The 21,651-nt window shown below is 37.6% G+C and overlaps 2 protein-coding genes across 5 annotated transcripts; both read right to left on the bottom strand.

Moving 5' to 3' along the window:
* Window positions 1-1,601: 1,601 nt before the first annotated feature.
* Window positions 1,602-9,883, bottom strand: LOC308688091 (uncharacterized protein C4orf54-like). Its single transcript, XM_081360963.1, has 2 exons — window positions 5,559-9,883; window positions 1,602-1,740 (listed from the first exon to the last, which is right to left on the bottom strand). Exon 1 carries the CDS (start codon window positions 9,747-9,749, stop codon window positions 5,565-5,567), a length of 4,185 nt encoding a protein of 1,394 aa, XP_081217089.1. The 5' UTR covers window positions 9,750-9,883; the 3' UTR covers window positions 1,602-1,740; window positions 5,559-5,564.
* A 4,356-nt stretch (window positions 9,884-14,239) lies between these two features.
* Window positions 14,240-20,127, bottom strand: xpa (xeroderma pigmentosum, complementation group A). Of its 4 annotated transcripts, none has more exons than XR_014029826.1 (9): window positions 19,948-20,127; window positions 18,868-19,052; window positions 18,639-18,749; window positions 18,063-18,168; window positions 17,676-17,841; window positions 15,510-15,627; window positions 15,147-15,256; window positions 14,977-15,077; window positions 14,306-14,609 (listed from the first exon to the last, which is right to left on the bottom strand). XR_014029826.1 is itself a non-coding variant. In XM_081360965.1 (8 exons), exons 2-8 carry the CDS (start codon window positions 19,043-19,045, stop codon window positions 15,039-15,041), a joined length of 828 nt encoding a protein of 275 aa, XP_081217091.1. In that variant the 5' UTR covers window positions 19,046-19,052; window positions 19,948-20,127; the 3' UTR covers window positions 14,240-15,038. The 4 variants fall into 4 exon arrangements, 2 of the variants coding, with proteins under 2 accessions (XP_081217091.1, XP_081217090.1); XR_014029827.1 differs by having other exon boundaries at window positions 14,989-15,077; XM_081360965.1 differs by having other exon boundaries at window positions 14,240-15,077.
* Window positions 20,128-21,651: the final 1,524 nt, after the last annotated feature.

Below are 21,651 nucleotides of genomic sequence, written 5' to 3'. Positions count from 1 at the left end.
CATTTAGATGATACCACATAAAGCACATTTTAACTGACAACACTTTTTTTTTTACACAAAATATAGCCTAAAAGCACATGACTTTCATGTATTTCCCTCTAAAGTGTATTTGTTTTGAGTGCATACAGTGCAAATGCCACCCACACTGTAAAAATGAAATGATCAATAAGTTATAACATGTTATGCTAAGTTATACAAGATTCAACACATTTTTAAGTCAATTTAATGTAATTTAAGTTGAAATGACTTGTTGAATCCAAGTTGACTGTACTTAAAAATTTAAGGCAGCAACACATTTTTAAAATGTTTTTTAACTCTCAACCTTTAACAGTACATCCAACGGCTAGGTGATCTATTTAACTGCCCTTACAAAAGGCAGATGAGTGGGCCAATAGATTCCTCCAATGTTACTCGTGCACCATTAACATCACTGGAACTAGACGTATAAGTGATTTTAATAGTGCAATGATGTACATGTTCCACTATGAAGAGCCATTAAAATACTTTACTCAGAAAAACTTTTTAAATACTCTTCAGCATAGCAAGAATGTATCATAAATAAGTATCATAATGACTAAGTATTATAATTTATTAAGCATGTGTCCTTTTGTGTTCTGCTTTAATAATAGACTTATGCGTCTATTCTCCATAATTTTACAAAGATAAATGTTTTTAAGTAGTTCCTGTACTTGTCTCTGTAGTGTCTCGCCTTAAGTGGTAGCAACTCTCATGATGGAACAGAATGTTACGTTTGAATTTTTGATTATTATATTCAATTTAAACCAAGCGTCATAATCTTTATGGAATTAATTTAAATATCAAATTAATAAAGATATTTAACACTGACAAAAATAACAATGCGCTCCTTCTAAAATTGGTACATAGATTGTCCAGCAGATCCATATACCTTTAATTCATGATCAATGTAACAAAATAGACAAAAAGCAAATGAACAGGGAGGACAGATGATGGAAAAGAAGGGTAAAACAGAACAAAAGCAAAAGGAGTATAATACTGTGGAGGCAAAATATCATGAGATAGCGACATGCCTGCACTGCAAACTGAGGTAATTGAGACAATAGTGAATTACTTTTAAAAAGTACAAAGTTTTCAGTTTGATTATTACAGCATGATTATCATTATACATTGACACTATACAGAACCCCCCCAATGATACATTGCTATAACCATAATTCTCATCACAGTAAGAGGAAACAGACACACTTTTTTCCATCTCTCTCTCTCTCTCTCTCTCTCTCACACACACACACACACACACACACAACATGGACACCACTGTTTCTCTTTCTCGATCTCTGTTTCTCTCTCTTTCAAACAAGCCATGCTTTACTCAATCAGAACTTGCTATACCTACTACATGTAGGTAAAAAGGAGTCCATAAAAATATAAAAATACAAACACTTTATACAATAAAATGAAAACTGGAAAAGCAACATCTTCCCTTAATTATGTGGCGCTTCAAGAAGGCTGGATGGGCAAAAAAAAAAAAAAAAAAAAATTAGTTGCCTCAAAAAGTCTACAGACTACAGCAAATGTTACATAAGTTTGTAAAAACTGCTTCAAAATGTTTCATCTTTAGCTTTTGAACGTTACAAAAGTCACAGATCAGGAGGCAACACCAGGAATTGATGAAGACATGTGGGAAACTGTCGAAACATTTCTAAGGAATTCTTTTTGATGAAGTGGGAGGAGGACAAACTCCGACAGACAAAGACCATCCTGAGAAGGAAAAGAAGAGAATAGACTAATCAAAGAAACAATAAATATCAATGAATAATTATAAAAATCTATCTCAAAGCTTACACATATTTAAGTGTTTCTTTAACTGTGCACACTTTCGGTCCAGTGGAGTTGTATCTAATAAATTAAAACTGTTCTTAAAAAATTTCATTTGCTAACAATGTCCAACAACATACATTCTAAATTCATACTTTTAGGATTGCATCGGGTTTTTTATTCTATTTTATATTGCATTTAATAGCACCTGTGATGGATTTAAAAAAAAAAAAAAAAACAATAAAAATTCTGTCTTAAAGGCTGATTTATTAGCTAGAATTGTATATATGTAAACAAATTTGCATAATTTGACAGAATCACAGCTAGATCCTTTCACAAATTATATTTACTTAGATTTTTCTATTCAAAAGAAATGTCATCCAGAAAAAAAAAGAAAAAACTTAGTTGTGATTAAAATGACTGTTAAAGCTGTTTTGAAAGCAACCCCTTAGACACAAAGGTGTTCATAATTGAAGAAACACCCATAGATGAAATGCTATCATCACATTTCATATACTGTATCCAGGGCTATTCAATTGGCGGCCCGCGGGCCATATGCGGCCCGCCAATCATCTCCATGTGGCCCGACGGCACCAACCTCCCTCCTCCTCTTTTCCTGGCGGTGCGGCTAATTCAGTTTGATACTCGCTCCGTTTGACCTGAGAAACGTTTTATGTGCGAATATTTCAGCAGTTATTATATGTGTCCCGAATTTATGTCGACTGAACCAGCGATAGACTACCAATCATTCGTGAATGAATCATTCTTTTGGTTCGATTCTAAACGCGCTTTCATAACGGTCTAAAACTATTCGGACCGCTCCGTCACTGAATCATCTGAAGCGGTTTCTCGATCAGTACAGTAACAACAAATAGCGATGTTTTCAGTTGTTTCACTAGTTGTTTCAACATGGCCCAGCACTGAGTTGCGTTTACTCCCGGTCCGGACACTAAATTAAACATTGTTGCGATAACCAGTGGGAAGCGTTTCAGTTCGACAGAAACCTCTCTGTTACAAACCACAAATCACTTGATGATTTAATTAGTATTAAATCGGATGAAACAGCCTCAACATTCCCAACAAGACTGATGAGGAAAGCAGGAGAAACACTGAGGCATGAACGAAATTAGAAGACTTTAAATCCCCTAATCACCCTTACAAACATTTACCATGAATTTACTGTAGTAATTTACCATGGTTGGGCAGAAATGTGCAATATTTATATTGAATACTATGTAGTAATAAATAAATATAGTAAATATACTTATTATATTCTTTAGGTATATAGTATTATATAGTATAATAGTAAATATAGTGATTTATATTGCATTAGTTTTATTAGGTGGGTAGAGGAATATATAATTAATGCTTGTTATGAAATTATGTCAGTTTCTTTGTAAAGGTGCGTATAGTTTGTAACTTGTGTTTAGGCATTTTTTTATACAGTGGGAGTGAGTAGCCTGTGGTTATCAAGTCTCACTGTTCGAATATTTTCATTTAAGCATAACAATTATAAATAAAATGATTATTATTTCTCACCAACAGCTATAAGTTTGTATAATTTATTTATTTGTTCCAAGGAAAATAGTTGTACACAGCTGTAAATTATCAAGTTATTTATTTATTATGGTTTTATATATTTGCATACTGTTGGGTACCACATTTCCAAGTAAATACCACACTTCTTTAGGGTTACTTTAACTTATTTATTGAAACTGTTATGTTTCAATAAATAAGCTAAACCCCCAAAACCAACCCACCGGCCCACCTCAACTTTTCGATTTGATAATGCGGCCCTCGAATGAAACTAATTGAATAGCCCTGCTGTATACAGTACACCATGCGGCATAATGCAAATAGAATGCCACGAAACAAAAGAAGAGAGAAATTCTGAATGAAAATAATAGATTTCCAATATGTAGTCAATGAACGTATTGCTTTCATCAGTGCATCCAGTAATGCAGCAAACTGTAGAATCTCAAAAGTTCACACTCGAAGGTCCCTCTCACTCTGTCTCTCTCTATAAAAAGGTTTGACCCTGCTGCAGCGAGTAGGCCCTCTGATCGGCCCCAGCAGCTGTCATCCTACTGCCTCAGCACAACAAATACTTTACTCGCCCGCTGACCTTTCCACACACACAGACATGCAGCTACACACGCTCCAGCTCACACTCACACATGCATACTGTCAAGTGCCAGCAATAGTTGCCAGTGTTTGGTATTTCTATGATTCCGTCGATGTGCATCGTAAAAAAAACGTAGAAAAATCGTATGAAAAAAATGACGTCAACACTGACGCATTGTCATTTGCAAAATCAAGTTAATGTAAAAGTCATGAGTTTTGGTTCCTCTCAATATTTCTTCCTTAAGTTACCTAAACAAGTTATTCACTTGCCTTTATTTTGCTTACTTGCACTATCCTTAGTCAAGCTGCTTTGATTCAAGTGGAAAAATCCAATCGAATGTGTTACTGGTGATAATGCAAATGATACTGAAAAATCATTAAAAGCAGAAACATAACATCCAAAAAGCCTCAACTTTTCATTATGCACATACATTAAGTAAAATTCATTAATTTCCTTTACATTCACTTTTTTACACAATATTGCTGTACATATAATTTGTATCTGTCCATATACTGTAGGCCTACATATATTGTGACCCTGGATCACAAAACCAGTCATAATTCGCACGGGTAAATTTGTGGCAATAGCCAACAATGCATTGTATGGGTCAAAATTATATTTTTCAACAAGACAATGCTCCTGCCCAAATTGCAAAGACAAGAATAGTCTTGAGAGCCAGTCCATCAGGCTCATGCTTTGGCCTGGTCAGAGTCCAGATTCGAACCCTATAGTGAATATTTGGACTCACATTAAACTCAAACCAACTGGGAGACATTTTTCCGATTCAACTACTCATGAACTGTTTGAAGACATTAACATTGAGTGGAACAACACTGAGTCTTCCTGTAAAAAAGGGGAAGGCTATTCAGGGCTAAATTACTTTATCCACAGTGTCTGTTAATTCTTGCTAATTTCCTGACTGATTGGTGATTAAAATGGTTAAGACCATTAAAAGACCGTTAAATATTGTGCCATTTTTGGCATGGCCCATTTTTTTTTTTTTGCCCAGAAGCATGTGTGTGTGTGTGTGTCTGTGTGTGCATACATACATATTATATATATATATATATATATATATATATATATATATATATATATATATATATATATATATATATATATGACAATCACAGTTGGATTGGTTGGGATTCATTGCTTTCAAAAAGAATTAGGCTACACCACACTTGAAAATGTATGAATTAAAGTGCAACCAAATATAAAACTGCATTTTAGAATCAAATGTATTTTTTATTAAATGAAGTCAATGCCCATGGTGTAGGTCATCACATTAATTATGAAAATCATCTTACGTTTAAGAGTGTCCAAATACTTTTTGTCAACTTTTTAACAGCAAATTAATTATTTTATCATTTAAAACTTATTTTGGTAAATAGCTTTGCTACTTTTTGTCTTAATTTTCAACATCAAATTGATTACTTTATAATTTTAGACTTTTTGGTAAGCTTCCGAGAAGGAAGCTTCCAGAAGGAAGCTTATTTCTTTTAAAGAAGTGTTACTTTATTTGAAATTGACATTCATACATTTTTTTTACTGTGCGCATGCACACACACACACACACACACACACACACACACACACACACACACACACACAGAGCCATGCAGTGGTTACTTACCTTCTGTTATCGATGCTCCACCACAAAGCTCATGGTTGTGCCGTCAAAGGAGGGAGGAGCAACAATACGGGCACCTTGCTGCGATGTAAAACTGATGACAGGTTTGGTGGTTCTGCTGGGTACTGCGGTGCCTGGGGGTACCAGATACATGCTGCCCGTCTCGACCGCATCCTCGGCCTCTGAGCAGGTGGACGAGCGGGACTGAGGGGCCGGGTGCGGCTGGGGTGGCAGCGGGGTCGAGGGGTAGACCAAGTATGTGGGGGGATAGGCTGCCGCAGGACCGAGGGCGACCGGCGAGACTGACACAGGCACTGGCGTGAGTGATAAAGGAATGTCCAAGTACTGTCCACTCTCAGGATGGTAAAACCGCTGGGCGGCTGGCTGCATGGGCACAGGCGTGTCCACTAAGTAGTACTGGCCTGTGGTGGGGTCCAGCAGCAGCTTGCGCTGGATGTGAGGAGGTGTGAGGTCTGCGGGGGGTGTGAGGCAGAGTAGCTGGGGTTGAGCCGGCAGGGGCACGGCGTGGTGATAAATCATGGCCGTCGGACTTTCAGGGGACCAAGACTCCATTACAATAGGTGAGCGTTGCAGGGGCTGATGGGAAGGTTTTGGGTGAGACTGGGTGGAGCCAAGGGTGTGTGAGGGTTTTGAATCTGAAGCGTGAGCTTTAACAGGGATTGTTAGGTAATTGTCAGAGTCTGGCTGCTGGTGCTCTTTCTGGTGCTTTTCCTCACTTTTTGATTTAGAAGGACAGATTTTCACCGACAGAGGTGCTTTATGAGATTTAAATGTGTAGTTTCTACTAGAAAACATTTGTTGAGCGCTATCATTCACTGTGTTTATACGGTTAGGTGCTTTGGGGTTACTGCCTAGACTAAATACGCACTTGTCACTGGAAGACTCTGTCCTTTGGGCTACTGATTTAGCCGTGTGTTCCTGACCGTGAGAACTTGTTGGCATGCATACTTTATCCTCATCAACGCAGCCTCGAGTGCTGGTTGTCAACTTTTCAGCGTGCAGCTGCGAGCTAGTGTCCGCTTTCCCAAATTCGTTCTCCAAGTCCGTTTTGGTCGTGACTCCTTGCTCCTCTCGTGTGATGAGCGACAGCACGTGGCTGTCTGTGATTGGTCGCGGCGCTTGCGTTTTGCGCTTCCATTCGTTCCTATCGAAAACATATAGTTGCTCCATAGTTTTCACAGCTGCCTTTAACTTTTCAAGCGCTATTTGATTTGAGACCTTCGACTCTGGTTTCTTCTCGCAGCTGTCTGTTGCTTTTTCTGATTTTTGTTTTGCCGCTTTAGCGTAGATTTTTAAGCTAAACTCTGGCTGTTCAGTGAGAGGCTGCTTAGCGCATGGCACTCTGGGTAATGCACTTTTAGCAGCCCACTCAGAGGAGAGATTTAGGGATAATCTTGATGTTTCAGCCACACTCTCGCCCATGTTAACAGGCTCGGAGGGTTTTGTGGCATTGTTTGTGTTCACAGACTGGCATTTTATTACCATTGGTGTAGGAAATGTTTTTTTGTCAGGTCCCCTATTAACAGGTTTGCTCTCCTCTCGTAATGCTGTGGATGCCGTCCCTGAAGAAGCGCAAGCATTTTCTATTGCTACAAACCGATATGAGCTTTTTACCAATTTGCGCACGTCCCTAACCTGATGAATAGGAGTCTGGAACTTACATTTACTATCTCTAATATCCCTTACCATAAAATGCGGTACTCTGTCCGATACGGTCAACAAATGGCTTTTAGATTCGCTTGTCGCCTTTTTAGTGCTGGCATTGTGATGGATATTAGGCGTTAACAAACTGGTGATATTAAACTGATCGCTTTTGTTTTCTTTGACACTTCGAAGGTGTATTTTGATTTCGGGCACTTTTTGACACTGTGAGGTTTGGTCTGTGTCCGCTGAGCAAGGGACCTGGCCAGAGCTCAGTTTTCCACACCCTCCCCCATCTGACTCTGCAAGATCTCCAGTCAGTTTCAGATTATGTAATGAAAGCCCAGCAGCTTCCTTTTCCTTAGGCATAAGCTGTGAGCTAGGGACATACAAGTGAGACATCTTAATCATCTTACTCTCGCCCTCAACACTTTCCCTGCTTTCCATCACAGGTCTAATTGAGGTGTCTAGCAGCGTCTCCTCCTCCTCCAGTGCACACTGAGATTCTCCATCTTCTTGTGCTTCCTGCTCTCCATCTTTCCAGGATTTGAAAGCACTTTTTTGGCTGGGGGTCAAAGGAGTCTTTAGTGGTTCGCTAGGGTCTAATTTATTGTTAATTTCTGGGTCACAGGGTGACTCAGTGATTTCAGCAGCATGGGAACTCGGGTTCTCTTGCGGCTGGTCTGTTGCATCCCCGAGTTCCTCTTGAGAGTGTCCTGATGCAGTTTCTGAAGTCTGTCTTTGTAAGCTCTTTACAGTCTCATTACAATCTTTAGACACTGATGGCACAGGATACGTATCGCTTATTTCACCTCTTTCCATTTTACGCTCTTGCTCAAACTGCATTTTCTTGGAAATTACATTTTTCAAAATACTAGAGGCAAAGACGGCTTTCTTGTGGGCATCTTCCAAGGTTTCACCGAGTGGACTTTCTGCTTCACACTCCTCCTTGGTTTGCGTGGTGCCCGTAACATCAGCTGTGGAACGTGACATTATGGCATTCATCGCGCGTTTCGCGCGCCTCTCGCGCGCAGGTATTCCTGATCCGACGTTACAGCCGAAGTTCAAGGTTTCAGTCAGTGTGATGGTTTCACCGGGTTTGCTTCGTATCTCTATTTTATTAGACGCCTGCTGAGAGTTCAAGTTATTTTTCAGCGACACTATTTTAGTTTGAGGACTATGCGTATTGGTTTGAACCACGTCTTTTTTTGTTGTACACTCGGCGCTTTTATTTGCCTCAAAAATAGGCGTAGAGTTCTTGTGCGCCTCACGTGTCAAATTGCCATAATTTAAGTCGACGAAAGCGGACCATTTGTTAATACTCAGTCCATGCTCTGACACTGAGGACTCACTTGAGCTGCTCAAGTTTATGGCATCAAAGTAAGGACAAGCCAAACTCCGGAAGGAACGCGCGGTGAGATTACGCACCTCTTTATCAGCGTCATCCAGTTCGCTGACGGAACTGGACGCGCCACTGGAATATTCGTTGATGTCTTTCCCCCTCTGTTTGCTCGCGAGGTGCTGGCGACCCGGGGGCGGGATAAAGTAGCGGTCAAACAGGGTCTCGCTTTTGGAGTCAGAGCTTCTGAATGAATAATGACTCCGCTCACCTGCACGTCTGCTGTGAAAGCGGACATTCCTCTGACCCAAAACACTGGCAGGCTCGTTGATCGCACGCGAAGACGTTTTGATTGACAGGTGAATATGTCCCGACGAATTTCCAGGCTGTCCGCCGCCGCCGCCTTCATCCGAGCTGGCACATTTATCGGACTCGCAAAGTTCACTTTCGGTGCTGACCAGAGCACCTGTGGCGGAAAGCTTCGCCGCGCGTGAAGTCGGCGCAACTTTATTGCTCTTGGACTTGGTTTGGATCCTACCGAGGGTCGTCTCGTCACTTTCAAATGATGCGTAGTCAACAAATGAATATACCAGATTATCATCCTCGAAATCCAAGCAGGATCCGCGTCCAAACTCGTAATCCACATCGTGATCCAACTCCGTTAGCTGGATCTCGTGCGTCGTTATATAGTGTGCCTCTACATCTGATGCGCTCGTGCTGTCCTTTGATTCACAGCGACTGTTCAAGTACATGTCGGTGTATTGCAACTCCTCCGTTTCAAACGACGCCGATTTTGAATCTTCGGTCTTTACATCCGACCCCGAGTCCACATAATCACTTATCAGCGGAACGCGCTCTTCATAAAGTCTCTCAGAATGGCACTTTCCCTCGTGACATTCTTTCGATAAACTTTTGTCTGCATTTTCATTCTCCTCTCGCTCCCCAGGACTCTTAATCCCGGAGATGGACGCATCGCCTTTACATTTAAATATTGCCAGCTGGTTCCCTTCACCTGTGAAAGTGACTTTTACAGTCTTTGTGCTGTCTGACTTCATGTCCGGTGGATTGCCCAGGTCTACATAATTTGTTTCGCTGTGGTCGCCACTGTATCGGTGTCCTTTCGTGTCTGCCAGCGGCTTTTTCAACGGTCCGGTGTCTTCTCTGCTCGCGACGGCCGTTTGAAGTGTCTCCATCTGCTCTTAACGGCGTCCCGCACGGAGATCAGTGGTGTTGCTTCTGACACCGGACCGTAGTAAGGTTTGTGTGTGTGTGTGCGCGCGTGTGTAAGTGAGTGAGTGAACTGGACCTGTGCGCGAGGGGAAAGTGAGCGAGGGAGACACTGCGACGACGATAGAGGGAGGGGGAGAGAGAGAGAGAGAGAGAGAGAGAGAGAGAGAGAGAGAGAGAGAGAGAGAGAGAGAGAGAGAGAGAGAGAGATGCATAGTCTCACTGCACAGGTATGATCCCCTAACCGCTAATCATGTGTCTAGTAATGATAATGACGTAATTCTAAACGATGACTACATAGCTGACATTAAATTGTGACAGTGTCATGTTAAGGGATAAATTTAGCTTTTTGAGGAATACGTGAGCAGTTTACGTTTTAATAAAAAATATGGGGGGAAAAACTATATGAAAAAAATATTATCCCATATTTGCTCACAAAAGATAACAACAACATCTATCATAAACCAGTCTTAAGAAGGATTTATATTTTTTGATTTTATTTAGCCTATTATTTCTATCTTTTAACGATTTAATTGAATAAATTACTAATTAAAATAATTAAATACAGCAAGTAATATATTTTAAAAAAAAAATTCGTTGGAAAAACCTTAATAATTTTCTTTGATAGGTAGGATTCTCTCTAACAGCGACCTTTCAATTTTTTTTAAAAGAAATTGTGTTCCCATGCACGTTTAATTTTAAGTTTTGTAAGATTTGTATCTAAATGCAGGAACTATGAATATTAGTTGAACCACTGGCACAACTTACCCTGAAGCATCTGACACATTCACCAATTTGGGTAAATTTTTCATGTAATAGATGAGCTAAGATCTAACCTTTAGCCATAGAAAAAAATACATAGTTTGATACACTGGAAATGTACTAGCAAGTTTGAAAAAAAATTATAATATATATATGATACATTTAGTTTAAAATAATTTTTGTCTAGAAAGTTTATTTTGACAGGCAAAAACAGTTGCATCAAAACAATGTTCATCAGTTTCAGATTTCATGTTCATCTCTCAATCATAGCTGTATATATGGGTCCTTAATAAATATTAATTCAAATGACAAAAAACTGTGGGCAGTTTCCTAGATCAAGGGGACGACACATCTTACCCTATTCTCCACTACTCTACACAGGTATTATTAGACATCATGTCATAGCCGTCAAAGCTTAGAGCAAAACACTATGCTCAGAAGAGCCACGGGTCTATTGTGGGCGACCGCCTCCTAGAAGCGCATAACCGCATACATAACGCGAGTATAGAAACATTTGTTGTCAACTGAATGTTATCAATGTCCGCCTCTGGCCCACGACAGCTGCATGCCCGTATTAGAGCCAGTGCCTGCTGCCAACCGTACAGAAGGCAAGCTGGATCTGGGAAAAAGACACGAGAACCACTACCCAACAAAGAAAGAGAGAAAAGAACAACTGCAGAGGTGTGAGGGATATGACAGTCTGAAAGCATGGCATCCAATAAGGAGACAATAAATCTAAGATGGTGACATCCAGTCTAATAACAGCATATTTGCCTAAATCCAGATTTTTAAAATGCAACGTGAGGGGGGAATAGAGTCAGTTCAATTCTGAAACTTTAACACTTTAAAATAACTTAAGAAAGACCAGGGCTAGATGTCACATGGGGAAAATCTCAATAGCTGTCAGTAAATACATTTCTCAGTGGAAGTCCAACAATTTTGCATGAGAGTTACAAACAAAAAAATAAAATAATTTTATTTTATTTTATTTGTTCTGCATATTTATGTAGACTACTAGGTAACACTTTACAGATCGGTTTAACAATTTGTTAACATTAATGAATGTTATCATAAACTACAATGAACAACTTAAAAAAATGCATTTTAAATGTTGAAAATGTACTCATAGATATTAACATTCACGAAGATTAATAAATGCTATTGTTCATATTTCATGTTAACTATTGCATTAACTAGTTATTATGACATATAGAACCTTCATTTAAAGTGTTACCAACTACTCATCTGAATGCACATGAACTATTACACATTTTACAGTGTTTATCAACTTAATGAATAAAGTGTTATGGTTAAGCATTATTTCTTTTATTTCCATTAAATACCAAAGAAAATATCAACTTTCACAATAATTGTGGGTGAAAAGAGGTCACCAGCGGAACAAGGATTCTTGATTTTTTGCAAATTAAAAAAATTGTTGTAGCAGTAGTTGCAACAGAACAGATTTAATGAGTAGAGATTTTGACTTGGCTGCACATACCCCTCCCCGGCCACGGTTAATCTATCCTCCAGAGCCGTGGAGGAGCCGGGTACGGGCCATATAGGACACCTGCTAACAGTATGTAAAGTATTTGCATATGGAGTAGTTGGGGCCTGCACTCATCTCATGTATTACCATCATTAGTCCGGACGGGTAAACGATGGATCCACTATGACAGCTGCATATATAACCGACTACATGAAATGCTTCAGAGTGCTCGTTTTCACACCAGAACACAAACTGCTTACAAACTTGTCAGTGTCTGAATTTTTAACGACCTCTACAAAGCTGTTAAATTTAGGCAGCTATTTAAAATGTGGACACCACACATGCAAGCACTTTGAGATCAGTTACTCACAGAGGGCCATATAAAACAGCAGGTGGCAAATGATGAGTGCCATTAATCAAAGCACAGGCATTAGCGTGGTATGTCCTTCTCATTCTCACTCTGCTGTGCTTTGCTGGTCTTTCGGCCTTACTTTGACCCTAAAAGTCAGCGGGGTTTGGGGACATCATCAGCAGCACAGAGACGCTAAGCAATCTTTACAATTTATATCTAGCAAAAGCAGCACAAAATAGATATACCTGTAAAAGCAGTTTATTTTCTAGCTAATATTATGCTATACAATATATATTATTATTCGCCTGTAACTATCAACAAATAGACTTTTAGACCTATTATCACAGTACTTATGTGATTGCAGGTGGACGATTTAGTAGACAGCTCATCTCGTGTCCCTGTGTGCATTAGTTGAGTCAGTGTGAATGATGATAAAAGTGTGGAGGGTTTTGAATTTCAGAACTGCTATGCTGAGACTTCACAATTAGGTCACAAGAACGCACTAGGCATGAGAACAGAAATAAAAATGCCCCACTAAAAGGGCTTGAGGAATGAATTATATTGAATGAAAAATATTAAGCAGCACAACTTTTTTCATTGTAAATAAATAAATAAATTAATTAATAAATATATCCTATATATATATATGCCAAAATTTTAGAAACATTACTATTTTTAATGTTTTTGAAAGAAGTTTCTTCTGCTCATCAAGCCTGCATTTATTTGATCAAAAATACAGAAAAAATGTAATATTGTGATATATTATTACAATTTAAAATAATTTTAGATTGAAATAAAAATAATCATTACTCCAGTCTATCACATGATCCTCTAGAAATCATTCTAATATGATGATTCATTATCAAAGTTGGAAACAGTTCTGCTGCTTAATATTTTTTCATAACCTGTGATACTTTTTTAGAATACTTTGATGAATAAAAAAAAAAAAAAAGCAAATGTTTTAAAAATAGAAATATTTTGTAACAACAATATACACTACTGGTCAGTAATTTGGGGTCAGTAATTTTTTTCTTTCTTTTTTTGAAATAAATCAATACTTTTATTCAGCAAGGATTTGTTAAATTGATAAAAAGTGATAGTAAAAAATATTCATATTATTAGAAAATATTTTTTTATTTTGAATAAATGCAGTTCTTTTTAACCTTTTATTCATCAAATATATTAGGCAGCAGAACTGTTTCCAACACTCATAATAAATCAGAATATTAGAATGATTTCTAAAGGATCATGTGATAGACTGGATGTCACATGTGACACTGAAGACTGGAGTAATGATGCTGAAAATTCAGCTTTGCATCAAAGAAATAAATGATAATTTAAAGTATAATAATTTGAAAACCAATTATTTTAAATTGTAATAATATATCACAATATTACTTTTTTTTCTGTATTTTTGATCAAATAAATGCCGGCTTGATGAGCAGAAGAAACTTCTTTCAAAAACATTAAAAATAGTAATGTTTCCAAACTTTTGGCCTGTACTGTATGTATATATATATATATATATATATATACATACACATTTGTATTATATAATTAGAAGGTTATCATAAAATAAACATAGCATTTTACTGGAGGTGTCCTTCGTTTGGTCATATTCTACAGTGGCCAAAAAGGGATAGAGACGAAAAAGCTAACAAGATATAGGGCGGACACAAATTATGACAGCAATGCAAGGCATGTGTAACCCTGCCTTAGTGGACATCATGACAAAAGGAACAATCACACATTCACTCTTACTCACATACACAAGCTTTCCATGAGAAAAGCGGGCATGCGGTCGCTGGTCCGATCATATGCGTCCCTGAAGAATAATAATATGCATGTTTGTGGTCATTGAGACATCGTTTAATAAAAGCTGATTACGGACAATGTAAACACAGAATGGAGAAACATTTTCTAATTTGTAAAAAATTTATTACAAACATTTCATAGACTTAATTCATTATTTATAATACAGCAAAAAAGTATCACGAAAGGTGAGGACGAAGAGTGTGTTTGTGCTCCTTGTCGGATACTTTCAATAGTCACAGAGACTGAAACACAACACCGTGAGAGAATCTCTCAGTCTGTATGGAATCATCAAAATCCCTTGCCGAACAAACAGGCACTGGACTTTACGAGGTAGGAGACTGAGAAACGAGATCCTGTTGCAAGCTCAACTTTGGACCAGTTTGGTGCTTTTGCCTCGTCATTGATGATAATCTCACATGTGAAAGAGCAGGTTTTTGGTAGTCAAGTCATAAATATTAAATACACAGTTGAAAGGGTGTAATATTTAATATATTTCCTTAGTATTTTTTCTTCTCCATTTCACAGATATAAAACATGTTCGACAGTATATTCTCCCCTAAACGACAAAAACGCAACCTTACGTCATCTATCATTTTGATTGCAGTTTTCTCAAAATGGTAGCTCTACAGTGCCCTCTTGTGATCAAATCTAGTGCAGCAAACTCTAATCTGACACTACTGCTCATGCTTCTACATTCTACATAGCGCCACTATGTTGTTTGGACAGGGGTGTCGGATAAGTTCAAGTGAAAACTCCATTCATGAAAACTGATGCAAACCTGTATTTGTACCTGGACTGTGAGCCAAAGGAATGTGTCGAGGACCAGAAACGTGATCGGGATTACTCTTCGCTGACCTGCATCCGGACCCTGCTTCTTCCCTGTACAGTGGTTTGAAGACACATTTACATTTTCTCAAAAGTGAGTTCGTGTCCACAGGTTTGACACACTTTCCTGTAGAGATCTTCCTCTTCGTCCAGAATCTCCTCAGGGCCGTAGTCATGCTGATGGATACTGGTATCTTTCTTAAACATACTGCTCCTTACCGCCCGCCTCAGCTCTGAAAGCCAGAGGAAGATTGACAGGCAATGTATAATTCCACACTGTGACCAAATGTAGTCATGTGAACAAATGAAGTCTCGGTTTATTCATTCATTTGAAGGAGCACAAAATAATTTTGTTTCACGAGAATTTAGATTTGATTACTATTTTTCTCTCTAGGTATACAACCTTTTCAAGTGGAAAAAGATTTTAGCGCACATTTTAAATCTGACCGTCCAAGAGTAATGCACTCGGCTGGTCAGCTTTCATACCTTTAACCTTTTTATTAAAGTGTTTCTGCTTCTGAACCTCCCTGTTCTCCTCTCTACTCTCCTTGGCCTCCTCCAGAGCTTCCTCGCTGCCCCATACCTCCAGAGAGCGGTTTTCCACCTTAACATTCAATAAAATAAAACATGGTATACAAAAATCGACAAACCAAACAAACAAAATAATTCACAAAACAGTTGCACGATATAGTAAAACTTCAATTTTCAATTTGTTAATTTGATGCATTGGGTATCAACACAATGAAAAATATGTTTTACAGCATTTATTAGTCTGGGTTTATAGTTAATTTATAAATATAGTAATGGTAATTATTTTTATACACTCACCTAAAGGATTATTAGGAACACCTTACTAATACTGTGTTTGACCCCCTTTCGCCTTCAGAACTGCCTTAATTCTACGTGGCATTGATTCAACAAGGTGCTGAAAGCATTCTTTAGAAATATTGGCCCATATTGATAGGATAGCATCCTGCAGTTGATGGAGATTTGTGGGATGCACATCCAGGGCACGAAGCTCCTGTTCCACCACATCCCAAAGATGCTCTATTGGGTTGAGATCTGGTAACTGTGGGGGCCATTTTAGTACAGTGAACTCATTGTCATGTTCAAGAAACCAATTTGAAATGATTCGAGCTTTGTGACATGGTGTATTATCCTGCTGGAAGTAGCCATCAGAGGATGAGTACATGGTGGTCATAAAGGGATGGACATGGTCAGAAACAATGCTCAGGTAGGCCGTGGCATTTAAACGATGCCCAATTGGCACTAAGGGGCCTAAAGTGTGCCAAGAAAACATCCCCCACACCATTACACCACCACCACCACCAGCCTGCACAGTGGTAACAAGGCATGATGGATCCATGTTCTCATTCTGTTTACACCAAATTCTGACTCTACCATCTGAATGTCTCAACAGAAATCGAGACTCATCAGACCAGGCAACATTTTTCCAGTCTTCAACTGTCCAATTTTGGTGAGCTCGTGCAAATTGTAGCCTCTTTTTCCTATTTGTAGTGGAGATGAGTGGTACCCGGTGGGGTCTTCTGCTGTTGTAGCCCATCCGCCTCAAGGCTGTGCGTGTCGTGGCTTCACAAATGCTTTGCTGCATACCTCGGTTGTAACGAGTGGTTATTTCAGTCAAAGTTGCTCTTCTATCAGCTTGAATCAGTCGGCCCATTCTCCTCTGACCTCTAGCATCAACAAGGCATTTTCGCCCACAGGACTGCCGCATACTGGATGTTTTTCCCTTTTCACACCATTCTTTGTAAACCCTAGAAATGGTTGTGCGTGAAAATCCCAGTAACTGAGCAGATTTTGAAATACTCAGACCGGCCCGTCTGGCACCAACAACCATGCCATGCTCAAAATTGCTTAAATCACCTTTCTTTCCCATTCTGACATTCAGTTTGGAGTTCAGGAGATTGTCTTGACCAGGACCACACCCCTAAATGCATTGAAGCAACTGCCATGTGATTGGTTGATTAGATAATTGATGAGAAATTGAACAGGTGTTCCTAATAATCCTTTAGGTGAGTGTATGTTTGCACATAATGCATTAATAATAATGAATAATAATAGAAAAAAAAGAACAAGGACACATTAAATTGATTAAAAGTGACAGCAAAGACATAATTTTACAAAAGATTTCTATTTCAAATAAATGCTGTTGTTTTGAACTTTCTATTCATCAAAGAGTCCAGAAAAATGTATCACGGTTTCCACAAAAATATTAAGCAGCACAACTGTTTTCATTGAAAACAATAAGAAATGTTACTAGAGCACCAAATCAGCACATTAGAATGATTTCTGAAGGATCATGTGACACTGAAGACTGGAGTAATGTTGCTGAAAATTCAGCTTTGCCATGACAGGAATTAAATTAATTTTATATATTTTATTTTTAATATATTAAAATAGAACACAGTTCATTAAAATTGTAAAAATATTTCACAATACTATTCACTATATTACTATACGTTTGACCAAATAAATACGGTCTTGGCAATCATAGGAGCTTCTTTCAAAAACAAACAAAAACTAATTTCATTTATCCTTTTGGCAATAGGGGAAGTGATTTGAGTTTAATAACTGGGTTGAGTGAGATCAGGTTATATTTACAGCTCTGGCTTGAGGATGTGTTGAACCTACCTGTGTCTTTAAGTAGAGTTTCATGTCTCCCCAGTGTGGATTGTGAGGATTTTTCCTCAGGATAAATCGCAGCATTGGCTCCCTCTTATCCAGATCACAATCCTTCAGAAGGAAAGTCTGTTTCGCTTCAGTGCGAGATATTAGCTTGTGCTTCACTTCATTGTCTCTATGCAAACATATGTAATTATAAAATGAATTACGCATACACATTACAGTACTTGTTTTGAGCACTTGTTGAACTGCAGGTGCACAGGAAACACAATAAAGTAACGGAACTGAAACACTGAGACAAAAACAACTACATTATACTAACAACACCAACTCTCTGTAACAAGTTTAACAGTATGTTTTAACCCACTGTGACCACGTACAGAATGGATGACATACCTGCATTTATCACACACAGACAAATCAAAACTGTTGCTGAGATAAGAGTCCATAAATGGCTTCTGACACTCCTCACACATTAGATAATCAGGCTCCATCACGGGGGCTGAAACATGTAATTTGTCACTCAGTATTATAAAGGCAGGTAACATAGTTATTAAGCATGCATTTTTTGTTAAAGCACTTACATGTAAGGGTTAATGCCCGACGAGGTGTCCATTGTCAGGTATTAATGGACGACAGCGAGGCGTGAAAGGTTGCCTCCGCCGAAGTCCATTAATACCTGACAATGGACACCTCGTCGGGCATTAACCCGCTTATACCATGGTCACTTGCCAAATAACACATTTTTAAAACATTAGTTTATATTTGAATTAGTTTTACAATCGAAATCTAAAGTTTTTACAAACAATAACTTGGTTTCCCTGGTTACGCCTGACGGTTTATTTACTAGGTGTCCTCTATCACTTTTTAATGGACACCCTGCAGCCAATCAGAATCGAGTATTCACCCAGACCATGGTATAAGAAATATTAATTAAAATAGATATTTAAAACAAATGCCATTTTTGGTCACCTGGTTGCTGGACCACTCTCTTTTCCTGTTGCTCATCCTCTGCGGTCTCCTCTTCAATAAAGAACCCTGCACCAGAGTCTATAGTTTTTGCCACTTTAGCGCAAGTAGCACCTGAGGGGAAGACAGATTATTATAAACCATGGTACATGATCAAATTAGGTACACTTAAATAAGTGAAATTCATGCAATTTCAAGTACTGTATGTGTTGTACAGTTTCCAAACACATGCCTTCTATAGCTGAAGACGGTCTACTGGCGAGCCTGGCTTGTCTGAGCATCAACGCCCGTTGTCTGTTCCGCTCTATTTTGGCCAACATGTGCGGCGTTAAGGACAGGCTGGACTCGTGTGAAGAGTTTGCAGAATCTGCTGGTGCTTCTTGAGAATGACTGGCCTCTGGTACATCCATGATCAGTCTATATACAACACCAGTTTGGAAAAGAAAATTACTCATTCATTCATTTATTTCACAATATCAGAATCAGAATCAGAATGGGGGTTTATTCGCCATGAATGTTTGGTGCATACATATAACATACAACATATAGGATACAGGATATAAGAGCACCAAAAATACACATAGAATACCTTTTAAGGCAATGGTGCAAATATGCAAAAGTGCAAATATTGAGCTAAGAGTTTATAATTTAAAGTCAGTGCAACTATGGCAATGTTTAAGAGGTTATGGTTTATAATCAGTGTAAATATGGCATGGTTTAAAGTTCATAGTTTCAAGTTTAAGTCAGTGTCAATGAGAGCTCCAGGACTTATTATAAATAATAAAAAAATAAAAGAATAAGTAAGCAATTAAAACATATTCATATAGAAATTCCAGTTTGGAAATAAAGCAGTGACCCAAGATGAAAAACCTTTCAACCTTTCACAATAAAACACTATAATATCAAGATTGAAATTATGCAGTGACTAAAATCTAAATCTTTTAAGATTTTAACACAAGCAATAAGATCAATATGAATAAATAAATAAGTACATACGTATGTTATTAGAGAAATCACAAATCAAATTGAATATATTATAAACTTACAGTTGTAATATTACTACTATATGTATAAAGCATAAACTATAGTTGAGTTGATTATCATAATTCATCAGTTCAATACAAATAAATAAATGAAAAAATACATACAATATTAGAGAAATCACAAATCAAATTGAATATTTTGTAAATTTAAAGTGGTAATAATAATATGTGTGCCGATATGCAGCATAAACTAAAGTTGGTTACTATTATACAGAAAGCAAAGACCTCGGGACTTTTAACGACAATTAATCTATAAAGCGACGTCTTACCGGAAACCGTTTCTGTTTTGTATAGTCTAATGAGGAATTAAATGGAATATTAAAAAGAAAATAACAGTCCAGCAGCGTTTCTGTTCTGTTTACGAGCGTGCTGTCCAGTCCTTCTCTTCTTTGGATATTTTGCGCCACAAGTCCATCATCGCCATCTATCGGTCCTTTCGCAGCAGCTGAGACGAACTGCAGTCATAACATTTCTTTTACTGTCTATGGTCATAACAGCCGAAACTTCATTCGAATAGTATTTTATTTATAGTTTTAAGCACTTTTTTGATGATGATGATGATGATGATGATGATGATTATTATATTTATTTTATTAAATAATAATATCTTTAGATTTTTTTTTATTTTACAAAATCTATTTCTATTTTTTTATTTCCATTAAATATATTTAAATCTTTATTGTTTTTCTTTATTTGATTTATGAATTTAACGTTTTATTATTGTATTTAGGCATATTTTATTACAGTTTTTCTCAGTCGCTTTGGTGCATTTCTCACATCACTATTTACATTTGCACAACAGTTAGTTCAACCTCCACAACATTTAGTCATTTGTGCACATCATAGTAGCAGTTTCTCATTCCTTCCAACAAATTGCAAATGCTTTTGGACATGCATCAATTGCTTTCATACAACTCTCTGCTGTTTTATAACATTATCATTTGCTTATGTCATGTCAGTCAAAATTAACTATACTTGTGAATGCTGAATAGTCATTCCATATAAAACTAATAGTCCTCATTTCATTGCTTGAGTCATTACATACAAAAATGTTGAACTCGCTGTCAAAATTTGTCATTAAAAAAAAAAAAAAATCCTGAAAAAGTCTCCTAAATTGAACAATTTGCAATTGAGCAAGAGATGATATTCGCTGTGATGTAGATTACTGTAAATTATGTGACCAGACAGAGAGGAACGTCTGGATGTGCATGAATGATTACAGCACCATGTATGTTGTATGTTCAGTTTCAATATGTTCTGCAATATTGTGTACAGTTGTGCACAGCTCTACCCAAAGGGAGTTTATGTTTGTTGTAAATAAGGGTGTATTTTTTCTTTGCACAATGCTGTGAACAAATTAGAATTGCAAAGAGCATATGCAGTAAAAATGTGAAACATACATATATTCAGTGTCTTGTACTCAGTTACCTCATAAATACAGTAATGTGTAACTTTACTGTATTTTTCAAATGGCTGTGCAAATAGTATATAGTGCTGTCTCGAGCATTTTCAGGTAGTGTCACCAAGATCTGACTTTTATCATTGGAAAACATTTACAGAGTAAACTGTCATAATGAAAACACGACTAAGCCATTTGACTATCTTGTTCATAAACGATGGTGTCAGGACTTTTTATTTTGATGACACTGACACTTTCATTGACATGAATACTTGCTTTTGAGGAATGGGCTATCCATTTTGAGCAAGTGACACGCTTTTGCAGGTTATCAACTAGGTTTTGCAGTTTGTACTATTTGTTTTGAGAACTGCATTAACTGTTGTGCAAATGTAAATAGTGTTATGAGAAATGCACCAAAGCGACTGAGAAAAACTGTAAATAATATCCTTTTATATATATTTAGGCCTAGTATACTAATTGCTTTTAAGATAGCCTATTTACATAAAGTTGTTTTATTGTTCTTTATTTGATTTATGAATATAAATTTTTATTATTTTTATATTCTTTTTTATTT

Source organism: Scardinius erythrophthalmus (assembly GCF_964197995.2).
Source record: "Scardinius erythrophthalmus genome assembly, chromosome: 3".
Lineage (NCBI taxonomy): Eukaryota > Metazoa > Chordata > Actinopteri > Cypriniformes > Leuciscidae > Scardinius > Scardinius erythrophthalmus.
The sequence above is the reverse complement of the archived record's forward strand: the minus strand, read 5'-3'. Positions and strand labels throughout refer to the sequence as shown.

Coding starts and splice junctions, on each gene's coding strand:
- LOC308688091 (XM_081360963.1), bottom strand. CDS start 9,749: ATGGAGACACTTCAAACGGCCGTCGCGAGCAGAGAAGACACCGGACCG.
- xpa (XM_081360964.1), bottom strand. CDS start 19,045: ATGGATGTACCAGAGGCCAGTCATTCTCAAGAAGCACCAGCAGATTCT. Junction 18,169..18,638: donor GAGAGTGGTCCAGCAACCAG/GTGACCAAAAAT, acceptor TACATGTTTCAG/CCCCCGTGATGGAGCCTGAT. Junction 15,257..15,509: donor CTTTAATAAAAAGGTTAAAG/GTATGAAAGCTG, acceptor TCTGGCTTTCAG/AGCTGAGGCGGGCGGTAAGG.